The sequence below is a fragment of the Astyanax mexicanus genome, chromosome 5, assembly GCF_023375975.1.
Source record: "Astyanax mexicanus isolate ESR-SI-001 chromosome 5, AstMex3_surface, whole genome shotgun sequence".
Taxonomy (NCBI): domain Eukaryota; kingdom Metazoa; phylum Chordata; class Actinopteri; order Characiformes; family Acestrorhamphidae; genus Astyanax; species Astyanax mexicanus.
This window is the reverse complement of record NC_064412.1, coordinates 15,706,585-15,727,398: the sequence shown is the minus strand read 5'-3', so window position 1 is coordinate 15,727,398 and position 20,814 is coordinate 15,706,585. Positions and strand designations below refer to the sequence as shown.

Below are 20,814 nucleotides of genomic sequence, written 5' to 3'. Positions count from 1 at the left end.
CTTTTACATTGCTTTGTAGGAATTTTGGCCCACTCTTTTTTTTCAGGATTGCTTTAATTCAGCTACAGGATTGCTTTAATTGGAGGGCTTTCAGGCATGAACATCCTGTTTAAGTTCCTGCTAATCTCAGTTCAAGTTCAGTGCCAGGCTTTGGCTGCACCACTCCAAATCATCCTTCATTTTGCTGCTTTTACTAATAGACAGAACGTGTGAGATGACTCTTTATATTCCTCGTGGTTTGTAGTGATCTTTATCTTGGAACTCAAACCTAAGCCCTATCCAAACGGGATTAGTATCTCAGGGGCTCCTGGGGTAATTTTCTCTTTTATGGGGGGGTCCTCTGTGGTTTTATTCCCGTCCGGAACGACCATATATGTGTTTTCTTAGACATCCTTTGAGAAAAATTACAGACTGAATTACTTACTGTTTTTCGCTGAACTGCATGGTCCTCCGGTAATTTTAGTCCCATCTGGATGGATATTTTTGAGTTTCATCTCCTTGCGTTTAATAATTGGCTATTTGTCCACTGCCATGCACCATAATTACACTTTGGGCGCACGCTTCCCGGAGATCCACATAAAAACCCAACTGTGGAAATGGAGGAGCTACTGAAATCAATATCATGTGACCAAGAAAGATTTTTTTAGTTGCAGTCTGGATGCAAGAGTTTTATCAATGAGTAGAAGTGTGAAGTATTTTTCACAGAGACCCCTAAAAAAATTAATTCCATATGGATAGGGCTGTTTTTAATGGTGAACATCAAAGACACCGTGTTTCTCTGAATGCAGTACATGTTCTTTCTCGTTTTCTTTCTCTGAACGTATCCTCTTGTTGACATGCATCTAAATATTATCCGACATTAGTGAAGCACCTTTCTGTGCCACTCTGAATAAGACTAAGAGCATCTGCTAAATGCATTAAGTGTAAATGTACAGTTTAATCTGTGAACTGTGAATTGAATTGAGTTTATAATTATAATTATTGACCTGCTTTCTTTCTTTTTTCAGAGTAAAGAAATTGGCATTCAGATGCACGAGGAATTGGTGAAAGTGACGAACGAGCTGTACACTGTGAGTAGACTTTCTCTCCCTCCCTCCCTCTCTCCCTCTCTCTTTCATTCTGATCTGTTCTTTTTGAATGGAGCTCACCCACTGGGCTCTTCACCATGGCAACGCAGCTTTCCGCTTGCTGTCTGAGTGCTTTTTATTCTCAGTCAGAGTTGCATGAGGAAGGAGAGCAGGGCTTCACATGACCTGCTGCTGCTGCTGCTGAGGGCGTGGTGGCAGTGTGCGGTGGGGTGGTGAGGGTGGCAGTGAGGAAGATAATGATGATGATGAAAATGACATTTGTAATGATGATGGCAATGATGGAAATATTTGATGATGAAAGAGAGTCTTCCCTGTTTAAATCACTTCCACATTTCTGCCTTTCTCAACTATGAGCTGGAATGAAGTGTAGCACTGCTGTAGAAAATCCCTCTGTGGTTTTTCCCTCTTACAGCTTCCCCCTCCCTCCATTCCTCCATTCCTCCATTCCTCTATTCCTCGGTCTCTTCATATTTCAGCTTAATCACACAATGATGCTGTAAACTTTTTTTTTCTCCTCAGTAGGGCTGGACAATGTGTCAAAAAAATTGCACGATAGGGCTGCAACGATTATTCAATATAATCGACTATGTCGATTATAAAAATGTGTCGACTAATCGTCAATAATTAGCACTACACAAATTAGCACTACACAAATAAAAGTGCCCAATCACAAAAGATTTTACATTTCCTCACTAAATATCAGCATCTTCCACATTCAAATGACAATTTTCTGGACATTTAAGGGGCATTTAAATCCCATGTTCAGTTGTGTCTATTGTTTTGAACCAATAGTGAATGCTAGAAGCAGGAGCCATACCCACAGCAAGCAGAGAGGGAGGGCATGGCAGAGATAATCATTCAATAATTAATCAATTAATCTGAAAAAAAAAAAAATCGGCAGATTAGTCAGCTGCTTAAGTAATCATAAGCTGCAGCTCTGTTGCGCAATGTTTCAGAGAAATGGCAATATACAATATGATAAAAAATTCTAACACAAAGTTTTATGTTAGTATTTTATATTTAGTAAGTATTAAAATAAAACATATGGTGTATTTAAATATTAAATAGCTTGCTGTGTGTGTAAGTATTTCAATGACACAATAAACTGCACTGAATTATGTTGTTGGCTTCTTTAATTGCAGTATTTCTGCAGCATAAATTACAGTGCGAAGACTGATGTTACTCATCCATCCATTGTCTGCAGTGACAGTGTATTTGAGTGCAGCCTCTGCCCACTTCAGTGCTCTTCCTCTATAGACCTCAGCAGCTGCCATGTTAGCAGCTTAGAGCAGGTGGACAGTTTTTCATAATTGGATGGGTCAGGAAAAACTGGGGCAGTGTATTGAAAGGTTGAGTCATGTAAAAAACCTTTTGAATTTTTTTTAAAGGTGGGGGAAAAGTCCATTATGTATTTTAGGGATTGAGCTTAGTCTTGGACTAACCTGGATTTTTTCTTTCAGTGGAAGATTTTCCTTTAGAATACAGTTCTGGAAAAAAAATTAAGAAACCACTTTTTTTTAAGTTTTGCTATTTATAGGTATATGTTTGAGTAAAATGAACATTGTTGTTTTATTCTATAAACTACGGACAACTTTTCTCCCAAATTCCAAATAATAATATTGTCATTTAGAGCATTTATTTGCAGAAAATAAGAAACGGCTGAAATAACTAAAAAGATGCAGAGCTTTCAGACCTCAAATAATGCAAAGAAAATAACTTCATATTCATAAAGTTTTCAGACATTTTTGCAGTATTTGGTGGAATAACCCTGGTTTTTAATCACAGTTTTGATGCATCTTGGCATGTTCTCTTCCACAAGTCTTACACACTGCTTTTGGATAACTTTATGCCAGTCCTGGTGCAAAAATTCAAGCAGTTCAGCTTGGTTTGATGGCTTGTGATCATCCATCTTCCTCTTGATTATATTCCAGAGGTTTTCAATTTGGTAAAATCAAAGAAACTCATAATTTTTAAAGGGTCTCATATTCCAGAGCTGTAGTGTAGAGTCCAATACTAAGCTTAACCCTTGTATGTTACATAATTTGACAACCAATATTATTCACAGCAGGTTTACCATTTTTTTTAAACAGCCTGGGGTTAAATTGACCTGTGAAAAACACAGTTTTATATATAATGTGTATAAAACACATTAATAAAACGTATTATTATGTTTATTGTATGTATTAATTTCAGATAATAAAATTGAGGTCACTGTAACATGCATTAGATACTTTAGAGTCTTCAGAAAATAAACCTAACAAAACCATTCTCATTAAATTAGGTAATTATATTAACGAAAAAACATTGTCAGTCATCGTAAAATATTGAAATAGTAGAGGTTTAAATATAGCTGTTTTAAATATGCTGTCAGGATGGTTCTCTCCTCGCTGCAGTTTAGATGCCGTCTGTTCTAGTAAACATGGTAAAGGTAGTACATGTATTCTGCTTAGAGTAGGCAGAAGAGATGTTCACAACAAATCCTCTTCTTCCCGTCCTTGAGTCTCTCACACACTGTTAATGAATGAAACTACTATTGTTGTTTCCCATCTTAAACAGCAGGTGCCACACACTGTGGAACTGTGAAGCTCGAGCTGTGGTGTGCATTCCAAGGTCACTGTCAGAGAGGATAATACATCAAAGCAGAGATACAGGAGAGGAGCTTTATCCCTATAACACCTCAAGCCCAATTCCAGGATAAAGATATTTTTTGGCCATTTAGGAAGTATAGCAGACTCTGAGATTAGCTGTCCTTCAGTCTGGGTAGGATATCATATAAAAAAAAAAAAACACTTTTACTTTTTCACTTAAAGAGAACTTTCAGAATGTCAGCTGTAGCTAAAGTAGGACAGCTAGGGTTGTCACGATTGCAGAATTCGAATCAATCACTGAGCTGAAGCAAGTAATAATGCACCCACATTGCTGCAAAACTCAGCATGCAGTGATGTCTCAGGCAGATATGTAAATGCTTAAAAGTGTGGTCTGATTAGACACAATAAGGTTATTGTGTTATTGCTTATAAACCTACCATATAACCAAATAAAACCAGATATAAAATGATTCTCAGAAGCTACTTTTGGATAGTGCACCCCTTGGTGAGAGATTGTTAACTGCTAGACATGTCTTTATGACTCCCTTGAAGACATTTTGCCCATGTGATGCACAAACATTGACAGGGGACACATTACTGGACTAAAAGCAACAGGATAGTAATTTAAAAAATTGCTGCAGCTCAACCAGTCAGCTCTCTCTCTCCTGCACTGCCTCTAAACCCATACATCACCCAGTGCCCCTCCCAAACTACCCCTCCCATTTTTTTCCTTTTTCAGTAAAAAAAATCAGGGGGTTTAGTGCCCCTTTTAATATGAGAGCTCGTGGTAAGCGCATCAATCCTCCCTTTTCTGCGGAGCAACATGCTGCCCCACCTGCTGGTGTGATGATCTGGTGAGTCATTGTGTATGACAGTTGCTCACCACTAGCAGTGATACGAGGGACACTAACAGCTCAGGGCAATTTGTGCAGGAGGACATCCTGTGGCCAGATTTGTTGCTTTTGGTGGAAGAGCTTCCAATTGGAATTTTTCAGCAGGAAAATGCTCTCCCACACACAACATTCCCAGGAAGTTCTTCTCCAGATTACAACACTTCATTTTCTTCTCGATAGATTTATCACCATTCTGGCATTTCCAAGATCAGCTGGTGTTCCAGCTTTAGCAACTTACAAGTGAGCAGATTCTACAGACACAAGTGCAACATCTTTGGGTAAATGTGCTGCAGGAGCCATTTGAAACATGTATGCCTCCATTTCCCAACCATAACCATAACACGTTGTATCCAAAAGCTAAAGATGGCCCAACACAATATGAAAGCTTCCTTTAAATTGTACAGTTTTGTTCTTTTTGTTCTACCCATTATCCTTTCACTCTAATGTTATTATCACCTATACATGTCATCATTACATTTAAGCAATAATACACAAGAGGAAGTGCTATAACATGTAATATTGGCACTGCTGTGCTGATCTACAACACAGTAGTGCCATTATTATACATTATAGCACAATGATCTGTTTGATTTGTTTGTATCTGGGCTGTTTGGCTTGTAAGTGCTGCATTGTTGCTAGGTTACCTGTATGTGGCACAATACATGGAGAGATTTGGTTACAGTACATTACTGGCTGATAATGGCACTCATAGAATCCCATTGCAGGGTCGGAACTAACTGTGGTAAAGTTATACAAATACACTGCCTGGCCAAAAAAAAAGTCGCCACCCAAAAAAAGATCACACACTCTAATATTTTGTTGGGCCACCTTTAGCTTTGTTGGGGCAAGCATTCAATGTGGCATTGTTTCGATAAGCTTCTGAAATGTCCCAAGTTTATTGTATTTCAATCCAGTGTTTTATTCATTTTTACCAAGGTATGGTAGAGTCTGAGCACTGCACAAAGCCTTCTCCAGCACATCCCAAAAATTCTCAATGAGGTTAAGGTCTGGACTCTGTGGTGAACAATCCATGTGTGAAAATGATGATCTCATGTTCCCTGAATCACTCTTTCACAATTCCAGACCCAAGAATCCTGGCATTGTCATTTTGGAATATGGCCGTGCCAACAGGAAAGAAAAATCCATTGATGGAATAACCTGCTCTATATTCAGTATATTCAGGTAGTCAGCTGACCTCATTCTTTCAGCACATACTGTTGCTGAACCTAGACCTGCAGACCAACTGCAGCATTAACCCTACAACCTTTACTTAGTTAAACCCAGGTGGAGATTTTTTTTTTTTTGGGCCAGGCAGTGTATATAGTTTTATTTCATTTCATTAACATCTTCTTGATGTGGTATTTTTTGTCAGTAAGTGTATGTCATCATGTTTAATTGGCCATCCTATTGTTTCAATCTTTTTAAAGCATGACTCAGTAATTAAAAACAACTAAAAATAACTCAATCATTGATCAATTATAAAAAACCCTTTCCTGCAGGCTTGGGTATTGATCTGTATGCCGTCTGCTGGTTGAATTATATGTTGGGAATTAGGAATGAGACATAAGAGAACAGAGAGACTGCAGTCCCTTTGCTGCAGTACAGCCAATTACTCTGCCTGCTTGATGCTGCTACAAAAAGGAGTGTTTTTTCCACTGCTGCATGCACCACCTTCAGCTGGGAAGAATTGACATGGTTGTTCCCACTTGAATGTTTTTATTAAACATTGAGTTTGTTCTTAAAGTGGAAAAAATACTTTTTACTGATTATTCATCAGAGATATGAAGTCTTTAACATTGTAATTGTGTGATTAAAGAACATTGGAGAGGTTAGAGATTGATGTTGGATGAGGGGCCCTAGCTTGCCAAGTTCACCTCAAAGGTGTTTGATGGGGTTAAGGTCAGGGCCGGTCAGTCACATTCCTATTCATACTTCCTCACTAAACTCTAAACTTCTGCCTTTACGAATCTTCTTTGTGCACTGTGGTATAGTCATGCTGGAATAGTAAAGAACTTCCCCAGACATTTCCACAAAGTTGGCAGTTTCTTAGGGGGTTTTCACACCTGTAGTTTGTTTCTCTAGTCTGAATCAGTTGATGAGTTTGTTTACATGGGGCATTTTTGGGGCATTTTGTTTGGATGTGCAGCGCAGATGTAAACATAGTAAACCGAGTCACGCGGCTGTGAGCAGTGCACACAGCACAGACCGCACGTGCATGGACACAGCGTTTGTTCATAGCTGTGGTAATTAGCGTTATCTGGCTAATATATCTGTTTAAAGCAGTTTAGCTCAAATAAATGGACTATGTTTGATATCTGGGTTGGATCCGGACCGGATTACATTCTTACAGCAAGCAAACCGCTACAGAGTTCATTTGGGACCGGATCGAGACCACCTCCTCTAGCTGATCTCGGTCCGGTTCTTTTGATCCGAACCCGAAGTGCAATTACTGTTTTCACACCTGCTCAATTGAACCGCACTAACGGTACAAATGAACCAGAGATCGTTTTAACCAGACCAAATAGTGCTGGTGTGAAAACGCCCTTAGAACTGGAACTAGGCCCGTCCCAATAATTAGATCATTGACTTAATGTACAATATATAAAAATAATTTTTGTTCTTCTCAATGTTGCCTTAAATTATATTTATATCTTTCCTTACATCCAAAAGGCACCAATATTTTAGGCAGTCCTGCTGCGTGTCCCAGTTCTTTTGTCCATACAGTGTATGTAGGTTTTAGTAATGTTTCTGACAGTCTTGCTCTATGTTAGAAGTGGTGTGTTTTGAAGCTGTTGTGGCTGTCCTGTTTTCACAGACAAACAGCTTGAAGCTATCGGCAGACTGCAGAGCTTGAACCTCCTCAGCAGGCCTGTAAATGAGCTTCCACTGCCGGAGGCCTTTCAGCCACCATGCCTGCCCAACTAGCTTACCCCCCTTAGCTCCTGACTTTCTTTCTCGGTCTTTCTGGGTATTTTTTTCATTTTCTTTTTCTTTATTCATCTTTTTTCATTCTTTATTTATTGTTATTTTTTCTTTTTTTCTATCTTTTTTCTTTCTTTCTTTCCATATTAGAGAAATGGTAGGGATGTTCAGGGCTAGCTAAGGTGAAGTAATTTAGCATTAGCTAGCATGTTTTGTTTATGAAAAGGCTCTTCAAAAGACTCTTCATGTCTGTGTTAAAATTTCAAGCTAACCTAGCTAACCTACAGGTGACTAGAGTGTTGGGTACCTCTGTGGTAAATATATGATTAAAATAATGCTAAGGTACATTTCATGAATAAAAGTCCACTGCTAAGCTAGGTAGCTAGCTAAATGTGTGACTAGAATAGACTGCCTAGCTAGGTTTCACACTGCTAGCTATATAGATGTTATTTCTACTTTGTGTAAGCTTAGTTTAGCTCCAGTCTAGCTTATTTCTATTCTGTTTGTTTGCAAGTTATTATCTCTGTATAAATGCTGTCATTTTATGGAATTTTACATCTCTGCTAAGCTTCATATTTTATGTTTTATTATTAATCTTTTATTATTTTTCTATAATTGAAGTAGCTAACTAAATCTTGAAAATTGAAGAACACTGCTAAAATAGATTAGAATATATATAGAATATTGATTAGAATTATTAATATACTTTGCTCCCTTCCCACTCAGAAATATAACTGCTTTAGATTTAAGTCAGCTTTAAGTATAAATATAAATATAAACATAATATAAATATTGTGTAGTTTTTGTTTTTTGTTCGAAAAGCAAGACACATAACACTTTTAGGCTATGTGATTTATTAAATTGTAAAAAAAAAAATAATAATATTCAGCCCTCATATAAATGTACAATTTTGTGTGGTTTTGGTTTGAAAAATATATTTAATTTGATGTATCCCTAATGAATGAGTTAAGGGTGACAGCACTGAGGAGCGAGGAGTGGAATAGTAACCTAGTTTCTCTCCCACGCTGGAGTGTGTGTAGAGTAAGGCTTCTGTGATCCCCTCCATCTAGTGCACAGCTCATGTCATATTATTATATTTATTCATGATTTGCAACTGCCTGCACATCAGAAGATGAATGTAATTATGAGAGTTTGACTTTTATTCCTGTTGGTAAAATTCTGGCGTTTTATTATTATTTATTTTTTTGCACAGGGCAGCAGATCTGTGTTCCAGAAAGCAGCACACCATAAAAGAGCCAGCTGTTAGCTTTCATAAAAATTGTGCAGCGCCGGCCATTAAACTGCACCATAAAGTGAAATTTAGATGCATCTCGGCAGCTGTCTCACTAGATCTTACGGATGTTCCAGAATCTCGCTGCGTGATCCGAATCAGTTGATAACGAGCATCGTGTTTGTGAAAAGCTAGTCTTGTTATTTCTTCTTATTCCTTTGTGATGCGTCTGATTGGCCGTTTGGCTTTGGACTGACCCCTGTTTCCTGCTGGTAACGCAGTCTACAGCTGCCACACAGCCCTGAATGACAGTCACTAGTGTCGGGGGAGCAGTCTGCAGCAGTAAGCTTTAATAGGCTCCACACATCTGTGTGCTTTTACTAGAATGAGGGGAAGGACTAGTGAGCAGTACCTACGCTAACACCCTGCTCATCCTCTTCTTTAATGAGCTGCAGGAAGCAGCATTTTCCAGCAGGCTGCGAGGGCCTGGATGCAGCAGGATGCTTTAATGACTGGGATTTGCAGAGCTTGTTTAAAGAGGTGCATTAGTGTTTCTGTATCATATTAAGATATACAGGGGTTGGACAATGAAACTGAAACACCTCTCATTTTAGTGTGGAGGGAGTTTTTATGGCTAAATTGGAGCAGCCTGGTGGCCAATCTTCATTAACTGCACATTGCACCAGTAAGAGCAGAGTGTGAAGGTTCAATTAGCAGGGTAGGAGCACAATTTTACTCAAAATATTGCAATGCACACAACATTATGGGTGACATACCAGATTTCAAAAGAGGACAAATTGTTGGTGCACGTCTTGCTGGCGCATCTGTGACCAAGACAGCAAGTCTTTGTGATGTATCAAGAGCCACGGTGTCCAGGATAATGTCAGCATACCACCAAGAAGGACCAACCACATCCAACAGGATTAACTGTGGACGCAAGAGGAAGCTGTCTGAAAGGGATGTTCGGGTGCTAACCCGGATTGTATACAAAAAACATAAAACCAGGGCTGCCCAATCACGGCAGAATTGAATGTGCAACTCGACTTTCCTGTTTCCACCAGAACTGTCCGTCAGGACAATAAACTAACATATTAGCAAAACATTAGAACACTATGCCAAATTGACATATTTACCTAATCACTGACTGTGATTATGTTGATGGGTTATCCCAGTTCTTATATGTTGTTTATCATTATCATATTCATTATTATGATAATGATCTGAGTATACTTAGCATCAGAACTGCCTGATGTAAAAGCTTATCTCCACCACCAGTCAAGGTGATTCTAAACTCATTCACATAGAGGTAGATGCAGAGGTCTGTTCCCTGATGTGGTTCTTGATTTACAGGTTCTTCTCTTTTTACTTTTTTGCTTTTGTCAGGAACAGCTTCTAAATCACACATCCCAATATGTTTCAATAATAAAGAGCCCATTTTTGACGTTTTTAATCACAGTTTTAATATGTTGGCATGTTCTCTTCCACCAGTCTTACACACTGCTTTTGGATAACTTTATGCCACTCCTGGTGCAAAAATTCAAGCAGTTCAGCTTGGTCTGATGGTTTGTGATCATTCATCTTCCTCTTGATTATATTCCAGTTTTTCAATTTGGTAAAATCAAGGAAACTCATAATTTTTAAGTGGTCTCTTATTTTTTTTTACAAGCTGTATATGTAGAATATTGTAGAATCACAGTATTGTGATATTGTTATCGTGGGTAACGTATTTTGATTATTTGATTATATGAGATGTCATGTGATTCCCACCCCTAGTCTTTACTGTGAAGACTCTGGTTGCAGATGGATAGGTTATATAAGATTAAACTCAACAGAGCATAGTGTTGTTAATGCGCAGGATTAAAAAGTTCTAATCCTAATCTAGAATCTCATCAGCAAATTACAGTTATCTCTATTAATAGTCCTAATGTGAACTGACTCATCATGTCTGTTTCTTTGTCCTGACAGAAGTTGGACTTGTGCCTCTGTCACTTCTATGCTCCTATAATTATATAATAAATGACCTGCCCATAGGATTCTGATAGAATGCTGTTCATCACCATCTATACCTCAGCAGTGTGAAGCTCTTCAGCAAAGAAGTTACTAAAAGATGTGCTTCATTTAAAGGCAAGCAGTGTCTCCCCCCCAGGGAGAGGATAAGCCTTTTTCAGCCTGAATTAAGTGGTCTGATCCTTTTGTTTTTACTCTCTAAATAGACAAGAAATTCTGTTTATTTTTTTATATGTAAGTTCTTGCCCAGAATTGATTTGAAACAGCCTCAATCATCCCAGTTTAACCCTGACTGATAGAATTATTACAGAGTTACATTTAAATTTGATTTACAGTTTAGATCAACTGGTTTGAGCAATTTACTTTCCATCCAAAAAAAAAAAAAAAAAAAAAAAAAAATATATATATATATATATATATATATATATATATATTTTTTTTTTTTTTTCGATAGAAATTAAATTCCTCAAACCAGTTGATAAAGATAAACTGGGCATTTCTTTACTATTTTAAGTTATTTTATCTGCCTTTATGAACAAATAGGTAGAAGTATAACCAAAGCACATTAAATGTAAATTTTTAATGTACAAAAAGTTGTTCAAAGTGGAAAAATTGTTTTTATTTTTTAGTTGGAAGGGCTAATTTGTTGTTAATGTCAAGAAATTACAAAATGATTTTCTATGCACAACATACATATCCACCCACTACTGTGTACAGGTTCCTTCTCTTAGCAAGTAAGTGTTTATTATTTAATGGCTCAATAAATCATAAATAATTAAACAAATTAAAATAACATTAATGCAAAGTATTGTTTTTACATTATTGTGTTTATTATTAAAACATCCCTAAAACTCCTTATAGGGCTTATTATCCTTATTATATACTTTTGTAGTTATATACTAAAATATAGTGAGAAACATCAAACAACACCTGGTTTTGCAAATTGAAACGTAACATAATATTAACTATATTAAATCACTTCCAACTGTTGAGGAACTATAACAAATCCAAGTGCTGGGGTATCCAGGTGAAATCTAGAACCAAGCTTTGTTCATTTAATGGAGATAACATTTGTAGATGTTTATACAAACATAAACACGTTTATTGCTGAGAAACATCACTTAATTAATGTAGAATTAAGTCATGCCTTTACTATCTCTAGCAGTAACTGGGACTCTAAGGGTTAAGGGGAACTTCTGTGCTGAAAATGGCATCAGAGCTCAGATCTCACCCCAGAGAGAGTGCTCTGGATTTGATTCAGCAGCAGCAGCAGTGAATGTGTGTGTGTGTGTGTGTGTGTGTGTGCGCACATATGTCGATGAATCTCTGAACAAATTGACTCTGTTGTTCATTCATCATCACCACCCTCGAAAACTACTTTCTCTGTCTTGGGGGTGACAGCTGTGCCTCCAAATTGTTCTCGTGTACAACCACACATCACATAACTAAGCATAGAACAGACATTGAGTTTAGTAGTAATGTTAGTTTGAAAAAAAAATTGTCACCAAGTGAAATCCGTATATGGTATAGTTGAATAATATTCATTTACCACTATAATTATTCCCGACAGCCCTAAACACATTTGATATACACATTTCTTCCAACATGCCTTCATTTTTACAAATACAGCTCTGGGAAATAAATGTGACCACTTAAAAATGGAAGAATTTATTTGATTTTCCCTAATTAAAAAACCTCAAGAATATAATCAAGAGAAAGATGGATGATCACAAGCCATCAAACCAAGCTGAACTGCTTGAATTTTTGCACCAGGAGTGACATAAATTTATCCAAAAGCAGTGTGTAAGACTGGTGGAGGAGAACATGCCAAGATGCATAAAAACTGTGATTAAAAAACAGGGTTATTCCACCAAATATTGATTTCTGAACTCTTCAAACTTTATAAATATGAACTTGTTTTCTTTTCATTTTTTGTTATTTAAGTCATTTCTCATTCTCTGCAAATAAATGCTCTAAATGAAAATATTTTATTTGGAATTTGGGAGAAATGTTGTCTGTAGTTTATAGAATAAAACAACAATGTTCATTTTCTCAAACATAAACCTATAAATGGCAAAATCAGAGAAACTGATTCAGAAACTGAAGTGCTCTCTTAATTTTTTTTCCAGAGCTGTAAATCAGGCCTTAAATGAATTCTCGTTCTCTTATTCCTTCTTTTCTGCCCCCTGTAGGTGATGAAGACGTATCACATGTATCACACAGAAAGCATCAGCGCTGAGAGCAAGCTGAAGGATGCTGAGAAACAGGAGGAGAAGCAGTTCAGCAAGTCTGGAGATCTGAACGTCAACCTGCTGCGGCATGAAGAGCGAGCCCAGCGGCGCAGCTCCGTCCGAAAGATCGAGAAGATGAAGGAGAAGGTGGTTAAGTCTTTCTTTGTAGATGAAACCCTTGCTTTTTTAGCTTTTTTATGCCTCAAAATGTGTTTAGCATTGAGCCTCATTCACATGCAGTGCGGTGTTAAATAGTATGTCTGAAGACTAGAAGAATATTTAATGCACTATGTAATGACTGAGCTCTCTGTAAAAATCTAATATTATATGGCCACGCCCCTTTCTTTTGTTTGAGTCCTTAAACTTTTTTTACTTGATGCTTGACGGGAGAAAACATCTTAAATATAATAAATAAATAAGGAATCCTTAAGCTGTTAGGAGGTAATTAAACTCTTTTTTGACATAAGAGACCTCCCTGCACTTTTAACCACCAGAATTTTTTTATATGGTTACAAATATAAAATAACTGTTTGAAAAGATTCCACCAGCTAAACTACTTAATTTTCTGGAAGTCCTTCATATGAAGAAACTGATTTAAGTCTGTGATGCTCAAGTCACGAACATTGTCGATGCCATAAAAAAGCCAATATGTTGCTGATATGGCACAAAACACAAACAAACAAACAAACTTTGACATAAATCATATGAATTCAAATCTGACCACTCTGATTCTCTTCTCTGATCAGAAGTATTGCTCACACACAGTATTTCAATAAAACCTAAGGTGGCCCAAAACATAATTAAATATATTGTATTCAATGTGTTTTTCACCATTTACACTGTCACACAAATTACACATATGTGTCACATATGACACCTGCTGTGTGAATGTTGCTTTTTGATTTTGTTTGTCTCATTAATACACTAGGGCTACGTTCACATAGCAGTTAAAAGTAGTGTGTGAACGTAGCCCTAGTGTATTAATGAGACAAACAAAATTAAAAAGCAACATTCGTACAGCAGGTGTCATATGTTGCTTTTTGTTTGTTTGTTGGTCTCATTAATACACTAGGGCTACGTTCACACTGCAGGTAAAAGTGGATCAGATAAAGTAATTTTCATAATTTGTGACACAGATGTCATTTGTGTGGCAGTGTAAATGGCAAAAAACACATTTAATCCAATATATTTGATCATGATTTGAGCCTCTTTAATTTGTAGTATTGAAATCTGATACATATATAATTCACATTAATGCCACCCAGTCTGAACAGCCAGATCTGAATTCATGCATCCTTTACATCAAGGAGAGGAAAAAGAGGCCACAAGGGAACAAGGAAAATGGACGTAAGGCGTGAATGAGGGTTTTAGTGGTGGGATAGCATACAGTAGTAACAGAGCTCATAGATATTTGGATTTTGATGTTTCTTATCCAATAATATTAGCAGGCTCAAGTCACAACTGCTCAGTGCTTCTAATAAATTGTCTGAAGAATACAAACGAAAGCAGTGTTCATGGCTAAATATTGTGGCCTTTTTACAGCGAGATTGAACGGCAAGGATAAATGTACTGTTCTCCTTGTGTGTATGAGTGCGTGCACAATTTAGCAGCAAGCCAAATGAGACTTTCAAAAGACTGCATGTGAGTCAGGTGATAGCATCCAAGCTCCAGTGCCTTATGTAGCTGCACAGTCATGCATTAGGTGAATAGGAGTAAAAATATGAGGGAAAAATAACAATACAAACAATACAAGTAATGGATTTGAATGATGAGCTACATATTTACAGCTTACCCAAACAGGTCTAAGCCAGTACACTCTGCTAACTGTAAATCAGCTATTTAGTACCTCATTAATTACCTTAACAAACATTATTGGTTAACTACTGAGTTTAAACTCAAAACCCATGCAGTGATATAAAGAAGATATATCATTAGGATATTAAATATATAACTGTGTACAAAATAACCATAAGTTCTTAACCAGCAATCTATCTAGCATCATAATCTCTTGCTTTCGGTGGCAAAAACAACAAGGATTGATGCAGATGAACCCAAAACATCAAAATGTGGCTGTTGCAGTGCTGAACTAAACCACTTCCTGTTTTACTTTTTTTCCAAGCTAAGAGTCCTCACTAGAGGCGCTATTTCACTAAAATCAAAGACAGAACAATGAAACTGAATCAGAAACTTCATGTAAAGCGTGGATGTTGTCAAATAAAATAAAAAAAAACATTGGATTTGGTAAGAAAATCATATAGTATTTGGGCCATTTTACCTGCTATGTGAACACTAATAGCTTAGGGGTCTCAAGGTATTTGCATTTGTTCCCCGACTCTTTCCATTGACTCCTCAGCTTGACTGTTTCTCATCTCTTTGTCAATTCTTCCAGCCACAATCTTTATAGCTGCTGCAGCCATATTGACATATTGAAGCCATTTCACTTCAACAAAGTCAATCTGACCTGCATCCACCACCTCGGATAACTGCTGTCTTCTAGCCAGAGCCTGAGGGTCTCGGCCAGCAGAGCCCGATTAGGCCTGATAAAAGCCCTCATAACACACACAGTGATGACTGTGGTGTTCAGTATATGAGAGACAGTGAATATCCTGGACTTCCTGGAGCCTTCATGCCTGACCACTCACACTCACACACCAAACTGTGCCATTTCGGGTCAGTGGTCTCAACTGTATAACGTCGCCAGTGAGACCCTGACTCTTAATTCATGCTAATTCACAGTACAGCTTTTCTTCCCAGCATTCCGAGCGACTCGATGCATAATGTGCTTAAGACTTTACTGTATAGGAGGAGGCTTTCGCCAGAGTGATTTTTCATGTAAATGAAATTCTGTGTTCTTGTAAGCCAAGCGGGTGCAGCATGCGGTACGTGAGGGCTGCCGGCAGGCCAATATCCCCCCCCCCCCCAACACACACACACAACCCCCTTCACGCTGCAATGCGTGGAGATGCTGGCAGGAAAGCCGCTCAGGCGCACGCTATTTATAACCACCGTAGCCATGGATGCTCTCTGCTCACCCTGTGCTTGCCTGACCCGATTCTGCAAGCTTGCACACTCCTCAAAGAGCCAGCCGAGACTGAGCCACGCTAATCCTCAACTCAGTCATTTACAATTTCCATAATAATTAGCAGACGAGGTTGAGAGAATCGTCCTCGTGCACTCCCTTTGATCAAGCAAATCACATTAGCAAAAATCACATGTAGAAACGAGTGTTCGGGTGATCATGATTGTGCTAAATTAACTTTACAGGTATTTGTAGATGATTTATGTGTTTTGTTTTGACAGTAAATGAAGTTGTGGTCAGGTGGCCTGGATTATTAAAGCCATTAAAGCAGCTGTCAGCTTTGCAGCGCTGATTCTGTTTGATGAAAAATTCAACACAGCCCAGCTGCAGCTCTTATCAGATGAGGCCCAGTCTGTGTGTGCAGTTTTACACAGAGCACGCTCAAACCAGCCCTGCAAAATGTGCAACATAGTGAAAGACTATAGTTAGTTTTTAAGATAAACTTGTAATGACAATAATATAGATAAAAAAAAAATGTATTAACTAAAAATGAAGAATTGAAGGTAATGAGCCCAAATACATGTTCTGTACATATACAGATTGTACAAAACAGCTTGTGTAGTCTCTGTAGAGATATTTTAGCAATAAAATAGGGCTTTTTTATCATGAATGGTGATTTGGGGATGAGGTGGGATGGTGATGGGATCTGATATTCTAACCTCTTTTATGCTCTTGTCACCGAATACAATTAGTTAATTACAGAAATGCTCCAACATATTTTAGAAAGCCTTCACTGGACAGTGGAGACAGTTACTCCAACAAAAGAGGGATACACTATTTTTAATACCCTTCTTTTAGAAGGAACAGTAAATGAGCCGATGTCCCAAAACTTTGGCTCTGTCTTTTCCAGCCTGTCAACAAATGCATGTGTACCATAATGTGTACCAAGGGGCCCTAATTGGAAAATTGAATTACACTCCACAACTGTAGGGGAGCCCAGTATAAAAATAGTGATGTCAGTCGATTAAAATATTCTGTCTTTTTTCTCTATTGATCTATTTTCTCATGCTAAGATTTGAGCGTTAAATCATCTATATATAAATGTATGAGAGAGAAAAAGAAGAAGAGGGAGGGATAGTGAGTGTTAATTATGAGATTTAATTCATATTTCAGCATAAATAAAAAGTAATCTACCTCCAGAACTGAACAGTAGCAATGCTATGTTAACACCCTTAAATGAAATTAATATGAAATGTCACCACTTTCTGTAAACCTGGTAACAAGATTAATTTGTGTTAAAAAAAAGTTAAATTGCATGCATTAACATGCTAACCTTGACAGCACTAAATAATACCAACACTCACATACTGCTGCTTTAACTGTTGTATTTCTCTATAATGATAATCCAGATAGATGTAGTTACAGGTGCTACATATACTGCATTAGGAAATGGAAAATGTTGGTAATATGCATTATCACTGAGTATCCATTTTGGCACACCCTGCTGAAAAGCAATGGTTTTGATCCATATATCTTGAGGTTTTAATATGATTTAACACCATTGTGTAGATTAGATATGATATAGTTATCTTAGATATGGTCTGAGACAATGGCTGGACTGTCTTATACAAAAATAATGTTCTTTCTCTTGTTGTTGTTTTTTTTTTTTCCTTTTCTCAGAGACAAGCCAAGTATTCGGAAAACAAGCTGAAATGCACAAAAGCGCGCAACGACTATTTATTGAACCTGGCAGCCACCAACGCTGTGGTGGCAAAGTACTACATCCACGACGTCTCGGATATGATTGATGTGAGTATGCCTCGTGAGGAGCGTGCTTGTTTGTGTGTTTTAGGTGGGATTTGCAAGTGCTGGTGTAACACAGTTGAACTGTGGGAGACTCGGCACCATCTGTCTTCCATTGGATTGTGGGTGCTGGGTCTCGTTAATGTTGATCTGACTCAGTTTATCCTTCCTAATGTCTAACAGTGTCGTCATTTCTTTTTTTCATTTTTCTTTCGCTTGCATGTTGCACAGTTCATTTGGTATTTTTCTCTGTATCTGCAGAAGAAAGTTGTTTAAAAACTTGTTCAGAGTGGCGTTATTTTCAAAGCAGCAGTCACAGCTATTGCAACCCACACAGCTATTTATCCAACCTTTACAGCCAGTAACTTGGCAACTAGCCTCGTTGCTCTTTGATGTATATTCCTTGTAATCTGGCCACTAGAATTACTGTTATGTTTGGCACTGCAGGGATCGTCCTGTCATAAATGCTCGCCCTGTTTCGTACTCAAATCTGTGCGATAACACTGAAGGATTTCCTGTGCTGACCCTTGGTGCGTGCTCACTTTTTGCTGTGTGTGCGCGCGCGTCGTGTCGGCATTAGTGTGTGTGAGCAGACGACTACAACCTCCGGGATTTGTGCTGAGGGATGTAGTGTGGCCTCGCGTTGCTGTCTGTCACCGCTCAACACACTGATCTCCTGAGGCGGCAGCGGAAAACAAACACTCGCACACGCGTACATTGAAATATGGCTCAGCGTGGCATATTCAGGGCAAAGCTTCCTCTTGGTTGTTTCTTGCTAAAGGCGGAGAAGTGGGGAGGGAATATAGGCCTCAGATGAGCTTGTAAATATGTATTGCTGCGGGATATAAAACAATGCATAGCTGTTGTAACCAAGAAAACCCTCAGTATTGTGTAACAATTCTTTGCATTTTTTTTAATCTCATACCTGAATTCTAGATATACAAGATTACACAGAGCAGTCTCCACATCAATGAAGCTACAGTCATGTTTCATTCATGGCCGTATGTAAGAGGAGAGTTCAGAGTTGAGTATGAAATGCGATGTGGCCGAGTTGGGAGGAGGGTTAGGCCCAAGACCTCAGTCAGGAGGTCTCTGCGAGGGGGTTCTCAAACCACTAATAGGTGGAGATTGAGCCAAAGCCATGCCACAGAGCCCACGTCTGTGCACATAGAAATTCATGTGGCCCCTGTGGCTTGCCGTAGGTTTTCTTAGACCTTCAGGTTAGTATTTTTTCTAGTAGTTTTTCTGGCTTTTTCCTGGAGCTGTGTAGAATCTTGTAAAACGTTGCTGCCAAAATACCAGCCACAGTGGGTGAGAACTTCACTCCAGGAACATTTCAAGAAGTTTTTTTTTTTTTGTAGGCTTAGCTTGGTTCTGTCTATTACTTTATTTTTATCTTTAATTTTGTTGAAAGTACAACAAAATGGCTTTCTTCTGATTCCTCTGACTCTTCCATGCAAGTCACACACACAGTACAGTCCAGTCCAAATATTATAACCACCTTCTTGTCCATCTAATCATCTCCACCCACCATATAGGAGCACCTAGTAGTTCTATTATTCTACAATGACAGACTGTAGTCCTTCTACTTCTCTAAATGCTTTATTTCTACTATACTTTCATTCTGGACAATGAACAGCACCATCACTGTGAACCTATTACTTGTATCTTAGAATGTTACTAACACTTGTGTTGTGGTGTGTTAGTAATGTGTGTTGTTCTGGTATGAGTCGATTAGACACAGCAGTGCTGCTGGAGTTTATGAACACCTCAGTGTCACTGCTGAACTGAGATTAGTCCACCAACCAAAAATATCCAGCCAACAGCATCCTGTGGGCAGTGTTTTTTACTACTGATGAAGGACTGATGAAGCACGAAACATCTGGCTTGTGAAGTTGTTTGAATTATAATGAATGATAATTAAAAAAATAAAATAAAATAAAATGCTTCTCTGGCAAACTTTTGTTTACATTCCTACCCTGTGTCTCTGTCGTGCTTGGCATGACTTTAGTTTCCGCCCGTTCTCGTTTTGGGGCCCGTTTTTGGGCTCCCTGTCTCCTTATAAGGGCTTTTTTCTTTTCGGTCGTGTCCCAATTCACTAGCCAGGGCAGCAGTAGTGTATTGGAACACGACCCTAATGACACTGGTTCGGTCCTGCCTGAGGAGCAGTCTGTTTATTTATTTATTTTTTCTTTCCTTCTTGGGTTTTGTTTTGCAATTGGGTTCAACAACCCTCTTGGCTGGAGAGCTACTAGTCTGTACCACTCCATCCCATTACACTTCATTCTCCAAAACACAGCTTTTTTTTGTGGCCTGCCACGTAATGGCTTGAAAACTTATTTGCCGATCCCTGGACTAGAGGATGACCAACACAACATGCACAGCAGCGAGCAGAGCTTCTGTCTCGTACTTTACATCAACAAGGTGGAGCAGCTACTGTATATAGGATTGTCTAATAGAGTAAACAGTATTTAAAAACTCCAGCAGCACTTCTGTGTCTGATCCACTCATACCAGAACAGAACACACCAAAAATCCTAAAAATCCTTGAGCATATCTCTCTTATCGTTTCTTTGGTCTTTGGCAGATCTTTACTGGCTATCTAAAAGCCTTTTGTTTTCAGCCTCACTATAGTATTATAGCAATACGTCTGCGAGATAGTGCTTCCCAGAAGAACACCTCCTCCCCAGGCTGTTACCAGCACAAACTATAAATTCCTCTAAGGACACTGCAGGGTGATACTGCTCTATCAGACATGGTGGTCTTTTTAAAAGAGCTGGGTCTGCATTGTGGTCCGATGTGTATAAACAAAGCCAAGAGTCAAAACAGTGCTGCACCAGCCCACACACTCAGAGTTGTTTACTGGGTGCAAATACACTTGGGCTCACTGCATGCGCATGCAGCGGATCAGCTGAAACTGAGTCTGGTTTATAATTCCGCCGGCATGGGGAAATGAGGTGGATGCTTCTGCTGTCTCTCTCTCTTGATCCTGCTCTTTTAAACACCATTTAAACACACTGAAGTGTGACAGTCA

The 20,814-nt window shown here is 38.4% G+C and overlaps 1 protein-coding gene across 2 annotated transcripts in view; it reads left to right on the top strand.

The window, feature by feature from the left end:
* The window catches only part of srgap3 (SLIT-ROBO Rho GTPase activating protein 3), a 152,555-nt gene that overhangs the window by 83,341 nt on the left and 48,400 nt on the right, over positions 1 to 20,814 (top strand). For both annotated transcript variants that reach the window (XM_049479080.1, XM_049479079.1), the window contains exons 4-6: positions 1,008 to 1,070; positions 12,921 to 13,106; positions 17,659 to 17,787. In XM_049479080.1, the coding sequence (XP_049335037.1) occupies positions 1,008 to 1,070; positions 12,921 to 13,106; positions 17,659 to 17,787 (378 nt within the window). The remainder of the gene's footprint in view (positions 1 to 1,007; positions 1,071 to 12,920; positions 13,107 to 17,658; positions 17,788 to 20,814) is intronic.